This window comes from Amphibalanus amphitrite, unplaced genomic scaffold (genome assembly GCF_019059575.1).
Source record: "Amphibalanus amphitrite isolate SeventyFive unplaced genomic scaffold, NRLGWU_Aamphi_draft 000514F_arrow, whole genome shotgun sequence".
NCBI classification, from domain to species: Eukaryota; Metazoa; Arthropoda; class Thecostraca; order Balanomorpha; family Balanidae; genus Amphibalanus; species Amphibalanus amphitrite.
The window spans coordinates 287874-306602 of NW_024882008.1; the positions used below are offsets into that span (position 1 = coordinate 287874).

General features: G+C 51.3%; 1 protein-coding gene across 1 annotated transcript in view; it reads right to left on the reverse strand.

The window, feature by feature from the left end:
- LOC122393071 (teneurin-m-like) overlaps window positions 1-18729 on the reverse strand; it is a 111557-nt gene that overhangs the window by 12815 nt on the left and 80013 nt on the right. The window contains exons 15-21 of the mRNA XM_043388675.1: window positions 18068-18275; window positions 15549-15575; window positions 14598-14717; window positions 11129-11429; window positions 6187-6429; window positions 1684-1849; window positions 467-722 (exon numbers count right to left, since the gene is read on the reverse strand). Of these exons, the coding sequence (XP_043244610.1) occupies window positions 467-722; window positions 1684-1849; window positions 6187-6429; window positions 11129-11429; window positions 14598-14717; window positions 15549-15575; window positions 18068-18275 (1321 nt within the window). The remainder of the gene's footprint in view (window positions 1-466; window positions 723-1683; window positions 1850-6186; window positions 6430-11128; window positions 11430-14597; window positions 14718-15548; window positions 15576-18067; window positions 18276-18729) is intronic.

The following is an 18729-nucleotide window of genomic DNA, read 5'->3' on the forward strand; positions in this document are numbered from 1 at the left end:
ACAGGTACTATAGGGAGTGTTGTGGGACGCCGTGCGGTGCTCCCAGACACCGTCAGGGTACTGAGCAGCACTGGGACGACTGAGGTGCGGGAAGAAGGTGGTAAACAGGCGGGCGGTTCGCACCACTTGCCGGCACCGGCTCTGAGCAAACAGTCCCCGGTCACTGGCCTGGACCACTGCCGACTGAACTCGACTAGAGTTGAGAGTGAAAGTGGCGTGGCTTACGGTGTACCACTGGTGCACAATTTGTGCGAGTCACTTCTATTTTATACAGTCACCTTTACATATTTCATCTTTCCCATTTTAGCCCGGCGATCGTCTTCCTGTTGCACCTCCTGCATGGACTCACTCTACGCTACCTCTCTTCTATTGCCGAAGCCATCTCCCTCCCGCTCACTCTCCACTCCTAGGAGTGGACACCTATCTGAGCAGCCAGTCTCTCTTTCTCTCCTCCTCGACTACCCACCTGAGCTCCGCCACGGTGAACACCTCTCCGGCCGGTGTGACGCGCCGTACCAGGTTGAAGTCGCCCACATAGACCGACCCGTCCGCGCCGGTGGCCAGTGCCACGGGCGTCAGCAGGCGGCTGGCGTTGGCCGCGCCCGAGCAGCTGGCAGGCGGGCAGCGCAATGGACGCTGCTGACCCGTGCCCAGTAGGGTGTCCACCAGACGAGGGTGGCGCTTAAAGTGAACCGACGAGCCATCGCCGCGCTGAAGGATGCCTGAAATAATGAGGGGAGCGATGTAAACGGTCGCAGGACGGCGATGTTTCGATTTAGTAGTTTCTGATACACATAGCCCTGTAAAATCATTTGATCATGACTTTTGGCTAGTCTATAACATATGCTATAAGTAGCATATCAAACACGGATCAAACTTAATAGTTCAAACTCCGAACTTCTCAGACTGCCATAAAATATTCGTCCTCAATCGTTGAAGGTATGCTACAAGAATGCAATTAGCCGTATAATGGCCTACTTCGTTCATAGGTCAAAGGACAAACCACATTCCTCGAATACGTTTTCTAGCTTGATAAGTCCCACCGGCCACAGCTCACGGCACAGTTTTAGCTATATATTAATCGACCTCTGATACCTCTGTATGTAAGTACAGAGGCATACAGAGGTATACAGAGGCATATGCTATCATATACGCAGCAATATGACTGATGAATATGTCCTCTCCGTGGCCGAGTGGATAAAAGCGCCGGAATTCGACGCTTAGCCGGTAGTGAGAGCCCGGTTCAGGCCCCGGCGCGGGCGGCCACATTTAGCTCCTACGTGTAATGGCGTGCGTGTCTGTGGCAGGGGCCGCACATAAGACAGGTAACGTGAGTGAGCGGAGGGGACCGTGTCCAGTCGTGAGGGCACGTTAAACGTTCGGACAAAATTCTGCCATACAACTGGAATTGCGCGATCGGGTGGTGGGGTCAGGGCCAGCACAACAAGCTATGCTTAGTGCGGGCTCTGATTCCTCAAATCCGCCCATTCAACCATTCGGACTAAATTTATAAAAAAAAAAATGAAGCTATAAGACAGGGAATTACATCGCAATAATTTCCGTGATTTCCAATTATACTTCAGCATGCATTTCATGCCTTGTGGTTTCATGTAATACCATTGTGAATTGTACACGCCAAAACCGTTCATTTTTCTTACCCATTTTCGTCAAAGATTACCGTACCTTCGTGGAAGTTGTACATGTGGTGGATGTCTAGGTTCCATCCGCCGATGTCGGATATATCCATTCTGAAGCCGGGAATGGGCAGGACGCGTGTGTCCCACACAATGGCGGCACAGTCCGAGTACTCGTAGCCCACAGAGACGTGCGCCTGGGCCATGCCGTACACCTGAAATGGAAGGGAAAATGGATATTAGGTAAGATGATATAGATAGAGCATCACTGTAACTGTCGACAGGGAGACGGTACCGAAATGTAGGAGCATAAATAGTACAGGCTTCTTTGTCAAACTGTTATCTATACAGGTGACTGTTTATGGCAAAGAAAGCACAACATCGCGTGTTTTTGAACGCAGTAATTATAGTTTTTGCAATATTTATTAGGTAACGAAAAGTTTCGTATGTAGTACCTGATTAAGAATATCCCCACAGGACTAAATGATGCCACTAAATAGACCCAAAAAGATACTCAGCCTCTGATAATCCATCAACAGCCCAAACCGCTATGACGCTATGCACACAAATATCCAATCGTCGGGGATTTCGTGCAGGGGTGTATTAGGTCGCAACGATAATACAATTACGGCCAACCGAATAACTGGACGTTCCCTGCTGCGGCTCGGCATCAATCTTTAATCGCTGAGTGATGTCTCCACGTCACAACTACACGAAAACAGCTCCGAGCCGGCGGTCGCTGTACCCACACGGCAAGTGACTCGGTCACGAACACGACCGACCGGCACGAGCCGCCCGGCCGGACCACCGGCCGTGTTTTCGTAAAGGATGGCGACCGCACACAAACTCGGTAAATTCGTGTCGGACAAAATGCTGCGGGGACATTTACTGCTCCCACCTGGACAATTATTACCGAATGCTTTCAATGCGGCATTCCTGACCGGTTGATTTTATCGCTGTCGGCTCTACAGCGGCATCGATTGGGGTTTTATGGCGCCGCCATCGCACTGGAAAGTTGGATCCATGCAAACTCCACGTCCATAGACGCAGTTCTGTTCGATATGAGAACCTCACGCCGCCACATTAAAGGAAATAGTTCACTTTTAACATGGGATTTTTAACTGGAATAGCAGTTTCGTAGCTTGAGCTGAGACTAGCACAAATCAGGAGCTTTTACGGCTCAACGATCACCCTAGACGAAGATATTCCATTTCTCGTTCCGAAAAGAGTGCCTTGCAGAGGAATGTGTGCCTTGCACAGGAATGCAACCACGTCATCGTCAGCCAATCAGCATGCTGCTTACAGCTAATGCAGCATGCGTAGGTTTGAACTACGCAATATGATTGGTCAACGCGTAATAAGCTTCCGCGTCAAACATTATTTTGCATAGAATATAGTTCGTCCTATATTAAAATATAGAAAATAATTGTTTTTACAAAAAAGTTTTATTTTATTTTCTGATCATTTTGAGCATAAAAAATCGTAAATCCATAGCAAAATACTAATTTCAGGAAAGTGAACTGTTTCCTTTAATCGGGAGAGAAATAATACATGGAAGAACAATCCTCGAAATAAGTACGCACGAAAGTTCCGTTTTGAAAAGGAAAAGTAAGGACAGATACCAAAAGGAAAAGATAAAGCCCACACAACGCCAGCCCCATCAGCGGCTGCGTGGACGACCGACCGCTGCGGCGGCCGTCATCGTGGCGATACCCTATCTGTGCCATCGTTAATCACTGGCGGCACGGCACGACGCCACCAGTGGGCCACACCATTCCACAACCATTTACACTCGCATAATGTCGGCCGCCGAAACGGAGACTATGAATACCTAACTGATGGCGGATAGGTATCGTGGCCAAAACAGTGGAGTGAGGAGAAAAATGCATAATAAGCTTGCAGAAAAATCGATTAGATGCCATATTAATTACCGGCTTTGGTCTAATGTGTGGTACGATGGAAAACATGCACCGCACACATGGTAGCTAACCATGAATGCTGCAAATGCATCCTGCGATGTTCTTTACCTATAACCACGAGCATCAATGTGCAGCCCAATTAATGGCGTTTTAGTAGGTACGGTCTATCGTCTTACAATTGCACTTATGTTTTACTGCCGCAAAAATCATCTCAGTAGATCACTCATTACTCAACGTGTCTTTTAGTCTACACTACACAGTTCCTCAAGCTTTGAAAGCTATCCAGTCAGGCACATTTCTCGTTCGTTCAGTCCATGATTCAAACTTGGTTCAAACCACCAGTCGCCGGCGGCAGCAGGCACGGTCGATAAGATATCCGAGATCCCCTGAACTCCGCTATCCCCGACCCGTGCGACTGTCTAAGCCCTGTCAGGGGCACCCATCTGCCGCCGGACTGCGGCCGACATTGACACACTGCGCTCCCCGCCAGCCGCGCGAGACACAGCCGATTCAGAGTTTCCAGCGCCCCAGCTCGGCAGTCACCGGCAGCGATTCAATTTTCCGTTCGGCCGGATTTACATCAGATTAATCATGCCCCGCAAAGTCGAGACCCAGACGAGCCAGAGCGTACCCGTTGAGCCGACAGCGCACCGCTCCCAGTCTCCTGTTCTTGACGTCATGGCGAATGCATGGGGACAGATCAACGCTAGCATTACCGCGTCGTTTCTTCAGAAATAGGACAGCGACGAAATCGACACCGCCCGTGACTGGCACTGTAGCGTGTCCCGTTCTCCTCCCTGCCATCCATCATCACGCCACCGTCACGCCCTTTCAAACCACGCATTCACACTAACACGACACCGCGTAACGTCACGGTTCATCCCACGGCATGCGTCGTAGCGACCCGTGTTTCATTCTGACTCTCCCTGACTTTTGAACCAACCCAGCTGGGGCCGTGATAAGACGGGGTCTCGGAGTCTCTAAGTGCAGTTCGACCGCCGGAGGGCACAGCTGCCGCCGGCCACGGCAGGAGAGGGGCTGGTGATCATTGAGACGTGCTCGGAAAGACTGACAGAGAGAGTACTCGTAGCTCAGGAAAACGATAGTCTGAGTCGTGAGGTCAGGTGGGGTCGCGATGTGGAGGCTGGATGGGTGGTGAGTTTACGGAGGGAAGGACGGATGGCTGCGGTGGGAAATAACAGCGAAAGGTCGGAGGAGATCGATAGTTGCCAAGTATCAAGATGCGATGAGCCGCTGAAAGGTTAATGCGAAGTTAATGTTGCAGCGTTGTGATTCATTATGAGATGGCCTGCGCTGTAAAATGACGGTGTGATCAGTGATGTTCGCAAAACAAGCGAGAACTGCTGTTGTAGACCTACCGAAAGTCAACAGTCTGCCGCATAGATCGGTAAAAGCGGTGCAGTTGAAACCACAAAGTAGGAACGAGGACATAGCTCCCATCCCGACCCCACCGCATCGCCAAGCTGCCCAGCTGCGCGCCATGCCGACTCCAGGTGCGCGCCCTGCCACCGCACGGCCGCAACTGACGGCTACCCGGCGGAACGGCCGCCCTGTCACACGGTCGCCATTAGACGCTGATAAATCGCGAACCCCGACACCGCAGACGGGTCGCGACGGCGGCGAGCGACGCCCTTCCACGCTCCAGTCAGCGTGAACGACGAATGACACCCGCAGTCGGGTACACAGATTGCAATGCAACCTTAATGCACTGCAATGCCCCGCGAGAAATCAGGCGGCCCGACGTCGGAAGCAATCGCGTCGTTTTCACGAGCGGTTTGCCAATTTTATCAGACATTGGTACAATTTCCTAGCGCCCTCTTGGCCTGACACGTGGGCTTCCGTATCGGGTTTTCGAATAACAGATCGCCTCCAGCGGAGCCTGCAGCGCCTGGATCCCATATCCACGGCGGCAGAAAACGAACAGGATCACACGGCCGGCCGACGGAGCGAGCGCCCAGCGCCGGGCAGACGCCCACCGTCTGTCTGTCAGTCTCTGACTGCTTCCCCTCCCAGTCCCGGAACCGGGCATCAGTGGAGCACGCCACATCACACCGTGGCCAACGACCGCGGCGAGACCAGGTGTTAATGGCCACACCACACCGCACCCATTGGCGGCGGGACCGGCGCGCGCCGCGGCGTGCCGGAGCCCCTTGAAAGCCGGGCGTGCCTGTCACCGTCCATGATGAACAGCCGGCGGTGCCAGACGGCGGCAGTCGCGCGCCGGCGGACATACATCAGAGCTCCAACGCGCCACAGAGTCACACGCCAGGCCGCGGCCCAGACGCGGGAGGAAATGGACAGATAAATGACGAGATGCAGCGCGCCGCCGGCTGCCGCAGCCTGGCTGCCGGGAAACCGCAGCTATGCAGCCCGGGAGAGTGGCTCTGCAGCAGCTCCCAATGTGGAGTGATGCATCAAGAGCAGGAACTTCGGGACACTTATCCTTATGACAAAACAAATAAAGAAAAGTGAAGAAATGAGCTTTCAAGACAGGATAAGATCCATCACGACGCTCACGCTTCTCATTCACACTCATTCACACAATGTCTAGCTCTCACAGGCACCGCTGAACTGAATAGAAAATCACTATACATAACTTAGCCAGGCCTTACCTTTTGTTCGTAGACGTTGCGCTTGTTCCAGGAGTAGCTGTAGGTGATGTTGGGATCGGACTCGAACGTCTGGGTGAACACGGTGCCCTCCACGATGACCTTGAGGTGGACGAGCACGAGCGTCTCGGGTACAGGGTCGGCTGTGAGCCTCATCAGTAGAGTGGAGTGGTACCCGGAGGCGTCCTGGGAGTTGTACACCAGCCGCAGACCCGTGCCGGGGATCTCGATCGACTCCTGAAGAACCTGTGGACATTGAGGGGAAGGAGGTATAAACGATACTGCATGTAAACTGCAATGGTGACAAAGGCGTTTGGCATGAGGACGGTAGAGAAAGTGGAAAATAAGGACTCTTGATGACAAACATTTGTTGCAGCTGTTCATCTAACAACAGCTTAACTTTTGTTCAGTGCTCATCTAACAACAGATTACCTTGTGATCCTGTAACAAACAACAGGGCAACGGATCTGGTCTCTAGGATAGCTAGATATATAGTTACGAGCCGAACTGAAAACATTCACTGACTGGATACATTTATTTCCAAGAAGACCGGTTGTTGTTTTACTGCAACAATAATGTTTTCCGAAAAACGAGTAATCGGTGTTCTTTGTTGGGATAATCTAGTGTGGGCTGTGCGAACTGTGGGCAGCTTCACCGTGAGCTGGCAGCTAATGCAGGCCACGCCGTATCACTTGGGCGCCATTTTGCCCCGTGGCAAGCCGGGGTAACTCAATTTCGTGTTGCGCCGCACAAATTGCACCGAATTAGTCGTCGATGCTGCACTCAGCAAATACACCTACCGGGCAAACAAGGGCTGTGCCATAATTGCCCGCGCCAGGGTTGGTATAGGTCCAGCCGGCAAACAACACAGCCCGACCAAATCTAACGAGATAAGTCGTGGTATGTTTCCCCTACAAGAACAGATATTAGCCTGTGTAAGAAAGCGCATAAGTTGTGCTCGGTAATTCGTCAGTAAGACATAGGCATTTTTATTGGAATGATATGCATGCAGTTAGGTTACGCTTGACGTAAAGGAAATAAACATTGACATGAATGAAAATAAGTAGGTACTAGGTAGGTATAGAAAGTCTAGGATAGCAGACATACGACAAACCACTTAGGTTTTAGTTCCGGGTTGCTGTATGGACTCATTCCGAGGCCTTTCAAGACACTGGCTCGTCGTATACCTCGAGTTGTATGCCATTAAAGACCAAAAGTCAAGACTCGAGCACCGCTTCTGGGTGCTCTCGATAAGAGCAGGTATATCATGATTCTGACGGGAATGGCCTATGGTGGGCGGGACCGGTAGTATCCATAGCAAGTTGAAGTATATAACGCTAAACAATTTCGCCGCAAAGTCATGGCAACGCTTATCCTTGGGTCGGTCTCCTGATATGGAATGTTTGATGGCCGCTCGGCCCTCCTTCAGTTCCGCTCTCTCAAGTTTGATCTCATCTGGCCGGCTCGTTGACACGGCATTTGCGGTTCGTTTCTGCGGCACTACCGGTGCGATGTAGCGGAACAGCTTGATCTGACGAGGCCCGGCTCGCCAAATGGATGTCATTGCCGGCCGCATCAGCGAGGATGGGCCGCGGCCGCGCCGCCGCCTCCGGGCCCATACCGAATTCGAGCCGTGTCAGTCTCACTTCGCGACCGGAGCCGCCGACAGTCTCCCGGCTGCATCCGACAGCGGCCGCATCAGAATGGGATCAGCAGAGCGCGAGCTGAACATTAGCTCAGCTGACAGCGTGGGAATATATGTTCGATTCCGTTGAAAGCCGCAGTGCAGGTGTTCAATGTCTGGCATTTATCAGATGGTATTGATGGCTCCTGCCGGTGATATTCATATCGTCCAAACTAACCTCATTTACTTACAGACGATGGTCTGATGGGATATGCCGCTGAATGTTAAAAAAAAACTATACAGCTCTATAGCTTGATGATATACGGGATGGTGGTCAGTGGTCAATGTAAGCACAGCAGCTGCCCTGAAGCGGCCGGTCAGCAACAAAGGCGATTACTTAGTGCAGCTCTCAAAAGCCAAATGGTTCAGTGCGCATCAGGGCATTTGTCGATCCACAAGATACCTATGCCTTGCCGGCACTGGAATCATGCGACCCGACACTAGCACTACATGGGTAGTAGATGCTGCTTTCTGAGAACACCTTACGCTTCAGCGCTTACGGGGATCAGACCCAGGCGCTAGCTTTCAATGAAATTAATTTAATCGACCAAAAGCGCGGTGTCTATTTGCGGCGCATCTCACTCAGGAGTGCATTGAACTTGTTAATGCACTAGAACATAGCCAATCGCATTAAACGGAATTATTTGATTGACGAGTGACGACTGACATGAAATCGTCATAGGCACACCATTACATGCTTGAGCCAAACAGAAATTATGTGAGCAAGAATAGTACCTAGCACCAGTATAACGCCTTTTGGGGCGACGAACGGAGCGAGCGAGAGGGTGGGCCTTGCACGTGCGAAATTGCGAGGGGATACCTCTAACTGACTTGTACACGGCACCCTACTAACTTGTCTCCAGCAATGTGCCAAATTTGGGCACAATCGGCCCAGCCGTTCTCGAGATCTGGAAGCGGCACCCTGCACGTGCGCACGTACAAAATGGGTCCCAACTGACTTGTGCACGGCACCCTACTAACTGGTCCCTAACCGCGTACCAAATTTGAGCGCCATCGGTCCAGCCGTTCTCGAGATATGGAAACGACCCCTGCACGTGCGCACGTGCAGCAGCACCCCAACTCTGGCACATGGATATGCAGTGCCTAGTGGGTGCCTATCTACATGCCAACTTTCAGCGCAATCGGCCAAGTAGTTACCGAGATATTGCAACAATTACAAAACTGACACCTCTTCGTTTTGCACGTGGCACGTGCATAAGGGGTCACCCACATGCATCGGGAATAGTCCAATACTTGGTAGAAGGAATGAAGCTACCCTACAAAATTTACCGCATGTAAATCGGTCAAGTGGTTGCTGAGATATAAGCCTCGCAAAAGCGTCCGCACGGCCGGCCGGCCGGCCGGTCGCTCATTACGGAGCGAGCGAAGCGAGCGGAGTCTTACGTAGAATAACGGAAATTTCTGAGTATGAGCGGCCGGCCGGCCGGCCTTTGCGAGGCTTATATCTCAGCAACCACTTGACCGATTTACATGCGGTAATTTTTGTAGGGTAGCTTCATTCCTTCTACCAAGTATTGGACTATTCCCGATGCATGTGGGTGACCCCTTATGCACGTGCCACGTGCAAAACGAAGAGGTGTCAGTTTTGTAATTGTTGCAATATCTCGGTAACTACTTGGCCGATTGCGCTGAAAGTTGGCATGTAGGTAGGCACCCACTAGGCACTGCATATACATGTGCCAGAGTTGGGGTGCTGCTGCACGTGCGCACGTGCAGGGGTCGTTTCCAGATCTCGAGAACGGCTCGACCGATTGCGCTCAAATTTGGTACACAGTTAGGGACCGGTTAGTAGGGTGCCGTGCACAAGTCAGTTGGGACCCATTTTGCACGTGCGCACGTGCAGGTGCCGCTTCCAGATCTCGAGAACGGCTGGGCCGATTGTGCCCAAATTTGGCACATCGCTAGAGACCGGTTAGTAGGATGCCGTGCACAAGTCAGTTGGAAGTACCCCCTCGCAATTTCGCACGTGCAAGGCCCACCCTCTCGCTCGCTCCGTTAGTCGCCCCAAAAGGCGTTATACTGGTACTCAGAAATTTCCGTTAATCTAAAGAAGACTACTCTCGCTTCGCTCGCTCCGAAATAAGGGAAGCTCTAGTTGACATGCTTAGCATTAGGGAAGTTATTGACATATTTAGGTATGCGATACAGTCAATAAATGAAAATTGGAATGGGAAGCATGTCAACGCAAAATAAGATTTTTTTCTAAGTACACGCTATCAGCGAGCTATGAAAATTGTATTGCCTTCATTGGCTCAATGAAAAGGCTGCTGGCAATTACAAAATGAACTTGTTTTGCCGCACATGGTACAGATTGTTCGAGTCTCAACACCCACAAAATGCCGGGTTGGGTGATTTTCGAGCCATTACTGCACAGGCGCGCAACAGGCGAGCCCTGAATGACAGCACAGCAGCAACATACAAAACATTCCGAAATCCAATGATATGATTCCATGGCAGTTATTCAGTTTCTTGACTGCCTTTACTCAGTTTCTGTACTGCCAATGCAAGAGAAATTATTTATGCATCCATTTCAACCGAATTGCGCTGCCAGCTCATGGAAGACTGACCAGACGTCTGAGATAGCCAATGACTGCATTACCCACGCGGTGCTTGACTAGGTTTATAGTGTTCGATAGCCGGCAACAGCCAGTAATGGCGGCGAATGTCGACCAGCGCCCTCCGAGGACACCATGACGCTCGGTCGATGACTCTGCGGCGACACTCCGTTTTTGGGTCGTTATCTCGCCGCTGCCTCCGCCGGAGGTTCTCACACGCCGGATGCCGCCGAACGGCGGTGAGAGGACCGGCGACCGTCCCCTGTCTGTCCACCCCTCCCGCACCAGTGCCGGTCCAACGGCGACCCGGAGCCACCGGAACCGGCACGGAAATCCGGCGGGGCGCGCCGGAAGCCGGACGTCCATCGAGGCGACCCACAGACGGAGTGGCGGTGCTCATCGACGCAGTTAGTTGGGCTTGGATGAGTCACGCTACAGGCGGACAAATACCATGACGGGGTAGGGTGAGAACGAGATGAAGCTTCGACAGACAAATATGAGACAAAGGTGGATAATTGCATGCCGATGTGGTTCGTGGATAAGAGGTGGGCAAGCGTTCTGTGTTGTGCATCGTGAAAGGCAGCTAGCTGGCGGTGAGCTTAGCCATCCTATTCTCCAGACATTGAGAGCGTCGAGGCCGTCACAAAGTCTACAGGCAACAGCTTCAGCTCCGTCCCGGACTGACCTGCGTCTCGACGAGCACGGCGGCGCCGTCGACGTCGCCGATTTCGTCGCCGTCGATGACGGTGTCGGGCTGCCAGGTGTTGATGATGACCGGTCGCAGCAGGTCGGGTTGGTGGGTGTGACAGGCGGGCGGCGGGGTGGACGCGTCACCCGCCGGACGCTCCGTGTCTTGCAGCATCACGATCGGGTCGAGCACCACCAGCTGGTTCCAGGCGACGGCCACCGGGCGGGTCATGGGCCGGAAGGGAGCCCGCTGGAACTGCAGGTTCACCGCACCGCCGCCGTTCACCATGATGTCGAACCTGACGGACGGATAGAGGAGGGCGTCATCCGTCATCGTGATGTCTAGCCCGAAGGACCGAGTGGTGAAGGCATCACCGATCCAGATGTCGAACATCATGGCTGGAACGTTGGAAATACGATGCTATTCGTAGAGGATCACGAGGAAAAACCGGTCTAGAGAGCAAAGTATTGTACTGCATCAGAAAACGAACACCCTTTAAAATGAAAGAAGATAATCCGTTAGTGAAGGATGTAAAACATGTGGTCGGTTTATATATGTTGCTAACACATGGCGAAAGTCAATACCTAACCAGTATAACGCCTTTTGGGGCGACTAACGGAGCGAGCGACAGGGTGGGCCTTGCACGTGCGAAATTGCGAGGGGTACCTCCAACTGACTTGTGCACGGCACCCTACGAACCGGTCTCTAGCGATGTGCCAAATTTGGGCACAATCGGCCCAGCCGTTCTCGAGATCTGGAAGCGGCACCCTGCACGTGCGCACGTGCAGAGTGGGTCCCAACTGACTTGTGCACGGCACCCTACTAACCGGTCCCTAACTGTGTACCAAATTTGAGCGCAATCGGTCGAGCCGTTCTCGAGATCTGGAAACGACCCCTGCACGTGCGCACGTGCAGCAGCGCCCCAATTCTGGCACATGGATATGCAGTGCCTAGTGGGTGCCTACCTACATGCCAAGTTTCAGCGCAATCGGCCAAGTAGTTACCGAGATATTGCAACAATTACAAAATGGACATCTCTTCGTTTTGCACGTGGCACGTGCATAAGGGGTCACCCACATGCATCAGGAATAGTCCAATACTTGGTAGAAGGAATGAAGCTACCCTACAAAAATTACCGCGTGTAAATCGGTCAAGTGGTTGCTGAGATATAAGCCTCGCAAAAGCGTGACCACGGCCGGCCGGCCGGCCGGCCGCTCATACTCAGAAATTTCCGTTAATCTAAGGAAAGACTACGCTCGCTTCGCTCGCTCCGTAATCATTGGGTTACAACTCCAAGGCAGCATAGTCACACAAAGAGACACAAGCCAAGAACGGGAAAACTGCCGCCCGGCATTACTCATTGCCTCAGAAAGCATTATCACCACAATTAGTACGCTATTTAATATATTTCTCCAGTGAGAAGTTGCAGTTCATAAATCAGCGAGGCGACCATTCCAGGCACTAATTGCGCCTTCCTTGACATTAGCTAAATGTGGGGAAGAAATGAGCGTTTGTCACGCCTCCTTATTAACGTCCATGGGCTGCAGCAAAATCAAGAAGAAATTGTCACCTTAGAAACGTACACTCTAGGTATTTCTGCTTGAATACCATCAATTCTTATTTACAAAATAAAACACTTCTTACGAATACACGCGAACAGTGTACGTAATTATGTGTTGATACGACAAGTACCCAATTGTAAAACGGCTCCTAAAATGAAAGTCTAAATCGATAGTAGATACAAGGGTCCTCCTGATTCCAGCTAGCAAGTGGGTTCGGGACCCTGAACACAAATTGCGAATTCAGGAGCGCGACTCTCGAGACATCATCTTTCATAATTCGCTGTGATTGAGCTGAACATAATAAACACCGTGAGGTGACTTATTTGGTATAACTATATTCAGCATTCGACGAGTGTCGAGAGCTTCAAGTCAGAGTCCAATTTAGCAGCTCACTGTTTTTTCCTATAATAACATTCATTACCTAATCATTAGACCTCTCAGATATCTTCAGGCAACCATAAGACGTATTAACTCAGAAATGGAAGTTTTACATCCGGAATGACCCATTTCTCTGAAGACAGAAAGACCTCACTTCGTTACATAACGATAGCAAATATCTTCTTTAAAATGTTACCTATAATACTTGGCAGCAGGTTTCCGATAAGATATGCTGCTTGACATAAATGTAAATAATATAACTACCGTCACCTCCGATAACCCAAGCTTTCCGCTATCGGCTCTAACGAAAATAAATATTGTAAAACAAGCCCAGACTCGCCAAATAAGAAGCCTAACATCGGAGACCGCAGCATGCCTGACACGAGCTTTCCACTAGTAGGCCAGGGGAACGCTGTCCAGCGTCGATACGACATCGCTCATAGCTGCCAGGCCCATCTAAAAAGAGACAAATCACGATTTCCTACTGCCTGGAATGCATCAGCGATACCAGCGTGTCGTGCGGCGCAGTCTACCACCGTAGTGTGTGCTGCGGTACAGCCTACTCTCCCAGGCGTCTGCCGGTTCCAAGCTGGCCTCACCACGCAGCGAGGCTGAGTCGACTTTTCAGCCGAGGCGGCACCACGCGGCGACCGGCTGGGACCCACTTTTAAACCGAATACAATCCCCGTCAGCTGGCGAGTCACAGTTTCCGCTAGACCAATTCAGTTGAACCAACCGAATGCCAATTCAGGATTTCGTTACCGAATAGAAACGCCCGGCCTGTCGGACGGACCAAAGGGGAGGCCAAAGGCAAGTTGGCGACATGTTCGAGTGGAGTTTCGTGTACCGCTGGGGGCTTTTAAAGTTTTCTATGCCTCGAATTTCCTGGTGGAGACAATAGGATGCCAGCGGGCCGTCCAGTGGCTGCCGAGCTCCCCAGTCACCCATTCAGCCATTCTCCGGGCGGCCGGGAGAGCCACCAGTCTGCATAATGCACAGTCCGCAGAGGGTCGCGAGATTCACGTGCCGTCCCGGCGGCGGCGGCCACCGTTGTCGGCCCATTGCCCAGAGCGAAGGAGCCGTTCCTGCCCGATCGATATGCTCAGTATGGACTGCAAAGTGCTCCGGCGCGGCGGGCGCAGCCGTTTTCGTCCGCGCGGCCGATCGCATCCAGTACAAACTCGGGATAAATCGAATCGTCCCGTGGAAATGGTTCGGGGGAACCTCCGAGTTATGGCACGCAGCACGGCCTCGGTGAATTTTATCCAGCAATACCACCTCTGAAATGGAGCACTCCAGTCGCCTTTCGAGCGATGGAAAAGCATCGGGATTGCTCAAATAAACCGTGTATGGCAACGCTCTACTAGTAAAGACTCTGGAAAACACAGTTTTCCTTTTACTGATCATCGACAACGTCCAACTACAAATCAACCAACCGACGGGGGTGGAGTAGGATCTAAACGCAGCCGAACGCACCCTGTTCGGCTCTACTCCCCACCCGAACGCACCCCTCGGTTTCTACTCACCATCCGTTTTTCCTGCTGAGCGTCAGCCCGAAGCGGGTGTCCCGGTTGACACTGACGCGCACGCCGGCGATGCCGAGCCCCTGAGATGTGACCAGTCGGCCGCGGATCACCGAGACACGCCTAGAGGGCAGACAGCCGTCATACAGGGGTAGGGGACCGGCCACGGGCAGCCGGACATTGGCAACAAACTGCCCTGGCTGAATGCTTAGAACATAAAAATTTATTTTTTCTTCAAATTGTGGTTTATTCTTTTAGTATTTTTGTTCTTCTTTAAAGTTATCCAGCCAAGTGAACATATTTTTGGGAATGTTATCAACACGTATTATTAAAATTGTTATGCTATTTTGTCAAAAGGATGAAATAGTTCTGATATAATCAATTGTTCTTGCATAAAAGATTTATTTATGATACTTTCGTCAACATATTTTCATATCAATTTATCATTCTGCGATATCATTAACAGCAGTAGTATGTAATATATGTATTCCAGTAAATAATGAAGAACATCAAGATGTCTCGAATCACAATCACGTATCTAAAATTACATCGTAACGAGAAATCAAATGATATCAAGCCGAAAACAGGCGTTACCAAGCCCGTTTACGCATGTTGCTGGACCAATTTAAGTAACTGAAAATTCACGTGCTTGAACATTACTAAGAAAATTAAAAGGCCACCAGAGAGGGCCGATACTGAAAAGTGTATAAAAATCACCAATACAAGGGATATATAAGGATAAATGCCGCCACCAAGAATGTCGGCTGAAAATAGAGTGTAGCCGGGAATCGAGCCCGGGCATGTCCGCCCGGGACGTGACACGACGTCGCCCGGGCGTCAGTGTGAGACCCCCGACATCAGCGGGGCATGGTGGTATCAGGATGCAGCTGCGGTCGAGGATCAGGGGACGGCGGACGGACACGCATTCCGGGGCGACGAATGGACAGGACTTACCGCGGCTCGAACGAGCTCCAGAATCGACTGCGTGAACAGACACCGGCACAGGTTACCGAGGGTGGCGCCGGCCGGGCCGGGCGGGGCGCCGGGCGGGCACGGGCACACACAGGAGACACACGAGACGCGGACAGGACGGCACAACACGCGCGCGACGGGCCTCACTTGTGGCTACACGGATCGGCGACGGACGGTGGTGCTGAGCCCGGCCAACAAGAGTCCGGGAGCTGTCAGTGATCTTGATTTAGATCAGTGACGAAAAGAATGACAGAAGCAAGATTAGTGAAGAAACTTCACGCTATGAAAGCTCCAAAAGGAAATCCTTTGGGAGATGACAGAATAAAGCTGCAAGAGCCGAGCATTGCAGAAGTCAATAACTAAAACAAGAACTAAATCTGATTAATTTTCTTGATCACCGGTTAACGCATTTTACGATAGTTGAATGTCCGAGGTAATTTCAAGGCACATCGTCCTTGAAGTAAGCTTAGTGTAACGATTTTCGTAACGAATTTCTTTATCATACGACACACCACCGTCCGTCCTGTGCCCAAAGCCAACTACTGCAAGAAACTGACAAATTACCGGCATTCAAAGTTTTTTTTCAGCAGCAGCGCTGCATTTAGCGTTATTTTGACAACGTAAACAATAGATCCAGTGCAGTCGAAGATGACAACAGAGAAGAGAGAGCAGCTGCCAGCGCGTTGATGACAGAACAGAACTAGAGAAGAAAATATATAGCAAGCAACATTAGACGAGGACAGAGATACAGTGCAAGACAGGAGAAGGATCTGCAAGGTTTCCGCTCACGACGAGCTATCGATGGTCTCGCTGGCTGAAGTTCAACGTAAGCAAACTCCTGTGTGGGGAGTAGAACACAAATGTAAAACTGCAATAAACATCGGATGCATATTATCCCTTTCTAAAATAGCTCCATAATTACTAATCGGTTAAGCACCAACCAGAAAAAATACTTGTGTGACAATATTGGCTAAGTAGAGGGGCCTGAGTAAGTTCTTAAGAGAGTGACAGCATAACCTTTGATTCGTTTTGCAATCTAGCTATGCGGAAACTGATGCTGAACAAGCTGCCGAAATATAAATGTGTATGCGTCGCTTGGTCGTTGCCTTTAGTCGGGGTTGTGCAAGGCGCCGCTTTAACCATGCCCTTCCTTTAAATTGCGCGATATAATGTTTGACAAAGCAATAAATGACATTCAAGTAGTATGCTGCAGGCGAATGTTACGTAAGCCACATACTCTAAAACGTTTAAGCCAATAAGCGGCAGCAAACTTACGCAAAGTAGTGAAGTGAACCTTAACCCTCGCCGGCACAGGGGGGGGGGGGGTTGATGCAACCCCCCTAAGGTTTTTCGCGAATAACTCGCGTAAAAAGCGGCCGATTGCGACGAAACTTTCAGTACCCTCGCATTGATCAATTTTACACCTACCCTGAAAATTTCATGACCCTGACCCCAATGACCTTTGACCTGTGACCTCTTTTCTGTAACCATGTTTGGCCGAAATCGCGGTTCGGCACATGTCGGCTCGCATTAGCCGCGCGTTTGCAAGCTTTTCGTGGTTTCAAACGTTCAAACATGTGATTTGATGTTGCTCCCATGCATTAGGGTGGGTGTCAAGGTCACCTGAAGGTCAGGTCAGGTCATTGACCTTTGGTGACCTCGGGTGACCTCGGTTCACTTTTTCGAGTTTTACATGTTTCTAGGCTAGTTTTTGGAACTGAATTCGAATTTAGCAACCATTTGAACATTTACGAAGTAGTTTTGGTGCCTTCGTAACATGTTACGAAGCTGTCCGAGGCGGTTGACACGCATTACGAATACCCGTCACAACCCCTACCGGTTGACCTGACCTGACCTGACCCGACCTGGTCTAAATGCTTAAAGACATCATCTCTGATCAAAACTAACACGATATTCGTGATCAGCACCCCGGAAAACCTCATAGCAGCCACACTTTACGACTTTCTAACAGGTCCCGATTTTCCCGGTTTTCGGGTCATTGACCTGACCTGGAAGGTCACCCGATGACCTAGGACCTTAAAATTGGGTATCATCGGCTTCCTCTCGTGACGGGCAACACGCTCGTTTTTTCCGCGAAGCTCTAGCTCGATCAGGGGCCAAACGCGAGGGGGGGGTCGTACCAACCCCCCCCCCCCTTGTGCCGTCGAAGGACTCAAAATGGCCTGTGCCGGCGAGGGTTAACGCAATGCAGTCGTATCATTGAGCAAGGCCTATTTCATTCGCAGTTGGCAAATATCAGGCAGTTGTACAGACGGTGCAATCTCAGCTGGTATTCATGGCTGCCATTTTAGAAAGAGACAATATGGCAGCCGATTAAACTGAGTCGAACCAAGAGTCTGTAACTGCGGCGGCGCGCCGGCCGGCGGCGGCCGGAGTGCGGTGAAACTCAACTGGCACAGGCGGAACTCAGGCGTCTGCCCCACGCGCGCTCAGTGACGTCACTGGCCGGCCGCTGGGAATGACGTCACTGGCCCACCCACCTCTCGCTGTACTCGTCCTTATCGGCGTAGTCCTGCACCGACTTCTCCTCGATGAGGAACTTGACGCGCTGGTAGAAGGAGGCCGTCTGGCGGGCGGGCTGCTTCCTCAGCAGCACGTCCACCGGCTCGGGGGAGATCAGACACATGAGGCTGTTCTGGCAGTTGCTGTCCCAGCAGCATTCCGAGTCACTGCAGTCCTTCATTCCGTCTGCACATAAAGAGAGAGGGCGGCACGTCACTGGCAGTAACAGCCGCAGAAGGCGGAAGAACACCTATTACGTAAGATTATCGGAAGTGGCTGCAGAGACGACCAAACTTCATCGTCTTTCTAACCACACAAGCGATGGTAAAACCAACATAAATAGTAGGGTGTATCGTCGAATTTTGATTTTTTTTAATCGTCTTCACTACTAAATTTTATTGGTCCCTGGCATGTTTGAAGCCGTAGGATACCAATCAAAAAAATCTGGGACGAAAACCTAGCCTGCTGCGAGCGGTTGAACGGAGGCCTGTCGGGACGGCGCCAGGCGTTGAAGTCTCCCCGTTAGTTACGCGCACACTAGCACCACGCGGCGGCTGGCGCCGTGCCGCCGCGTTCCCGGTCAGCCGTGTTTTAGCGTTCACTGACGGGTCGAAGTGATTATTCTAAGCTTTCCTAAGAA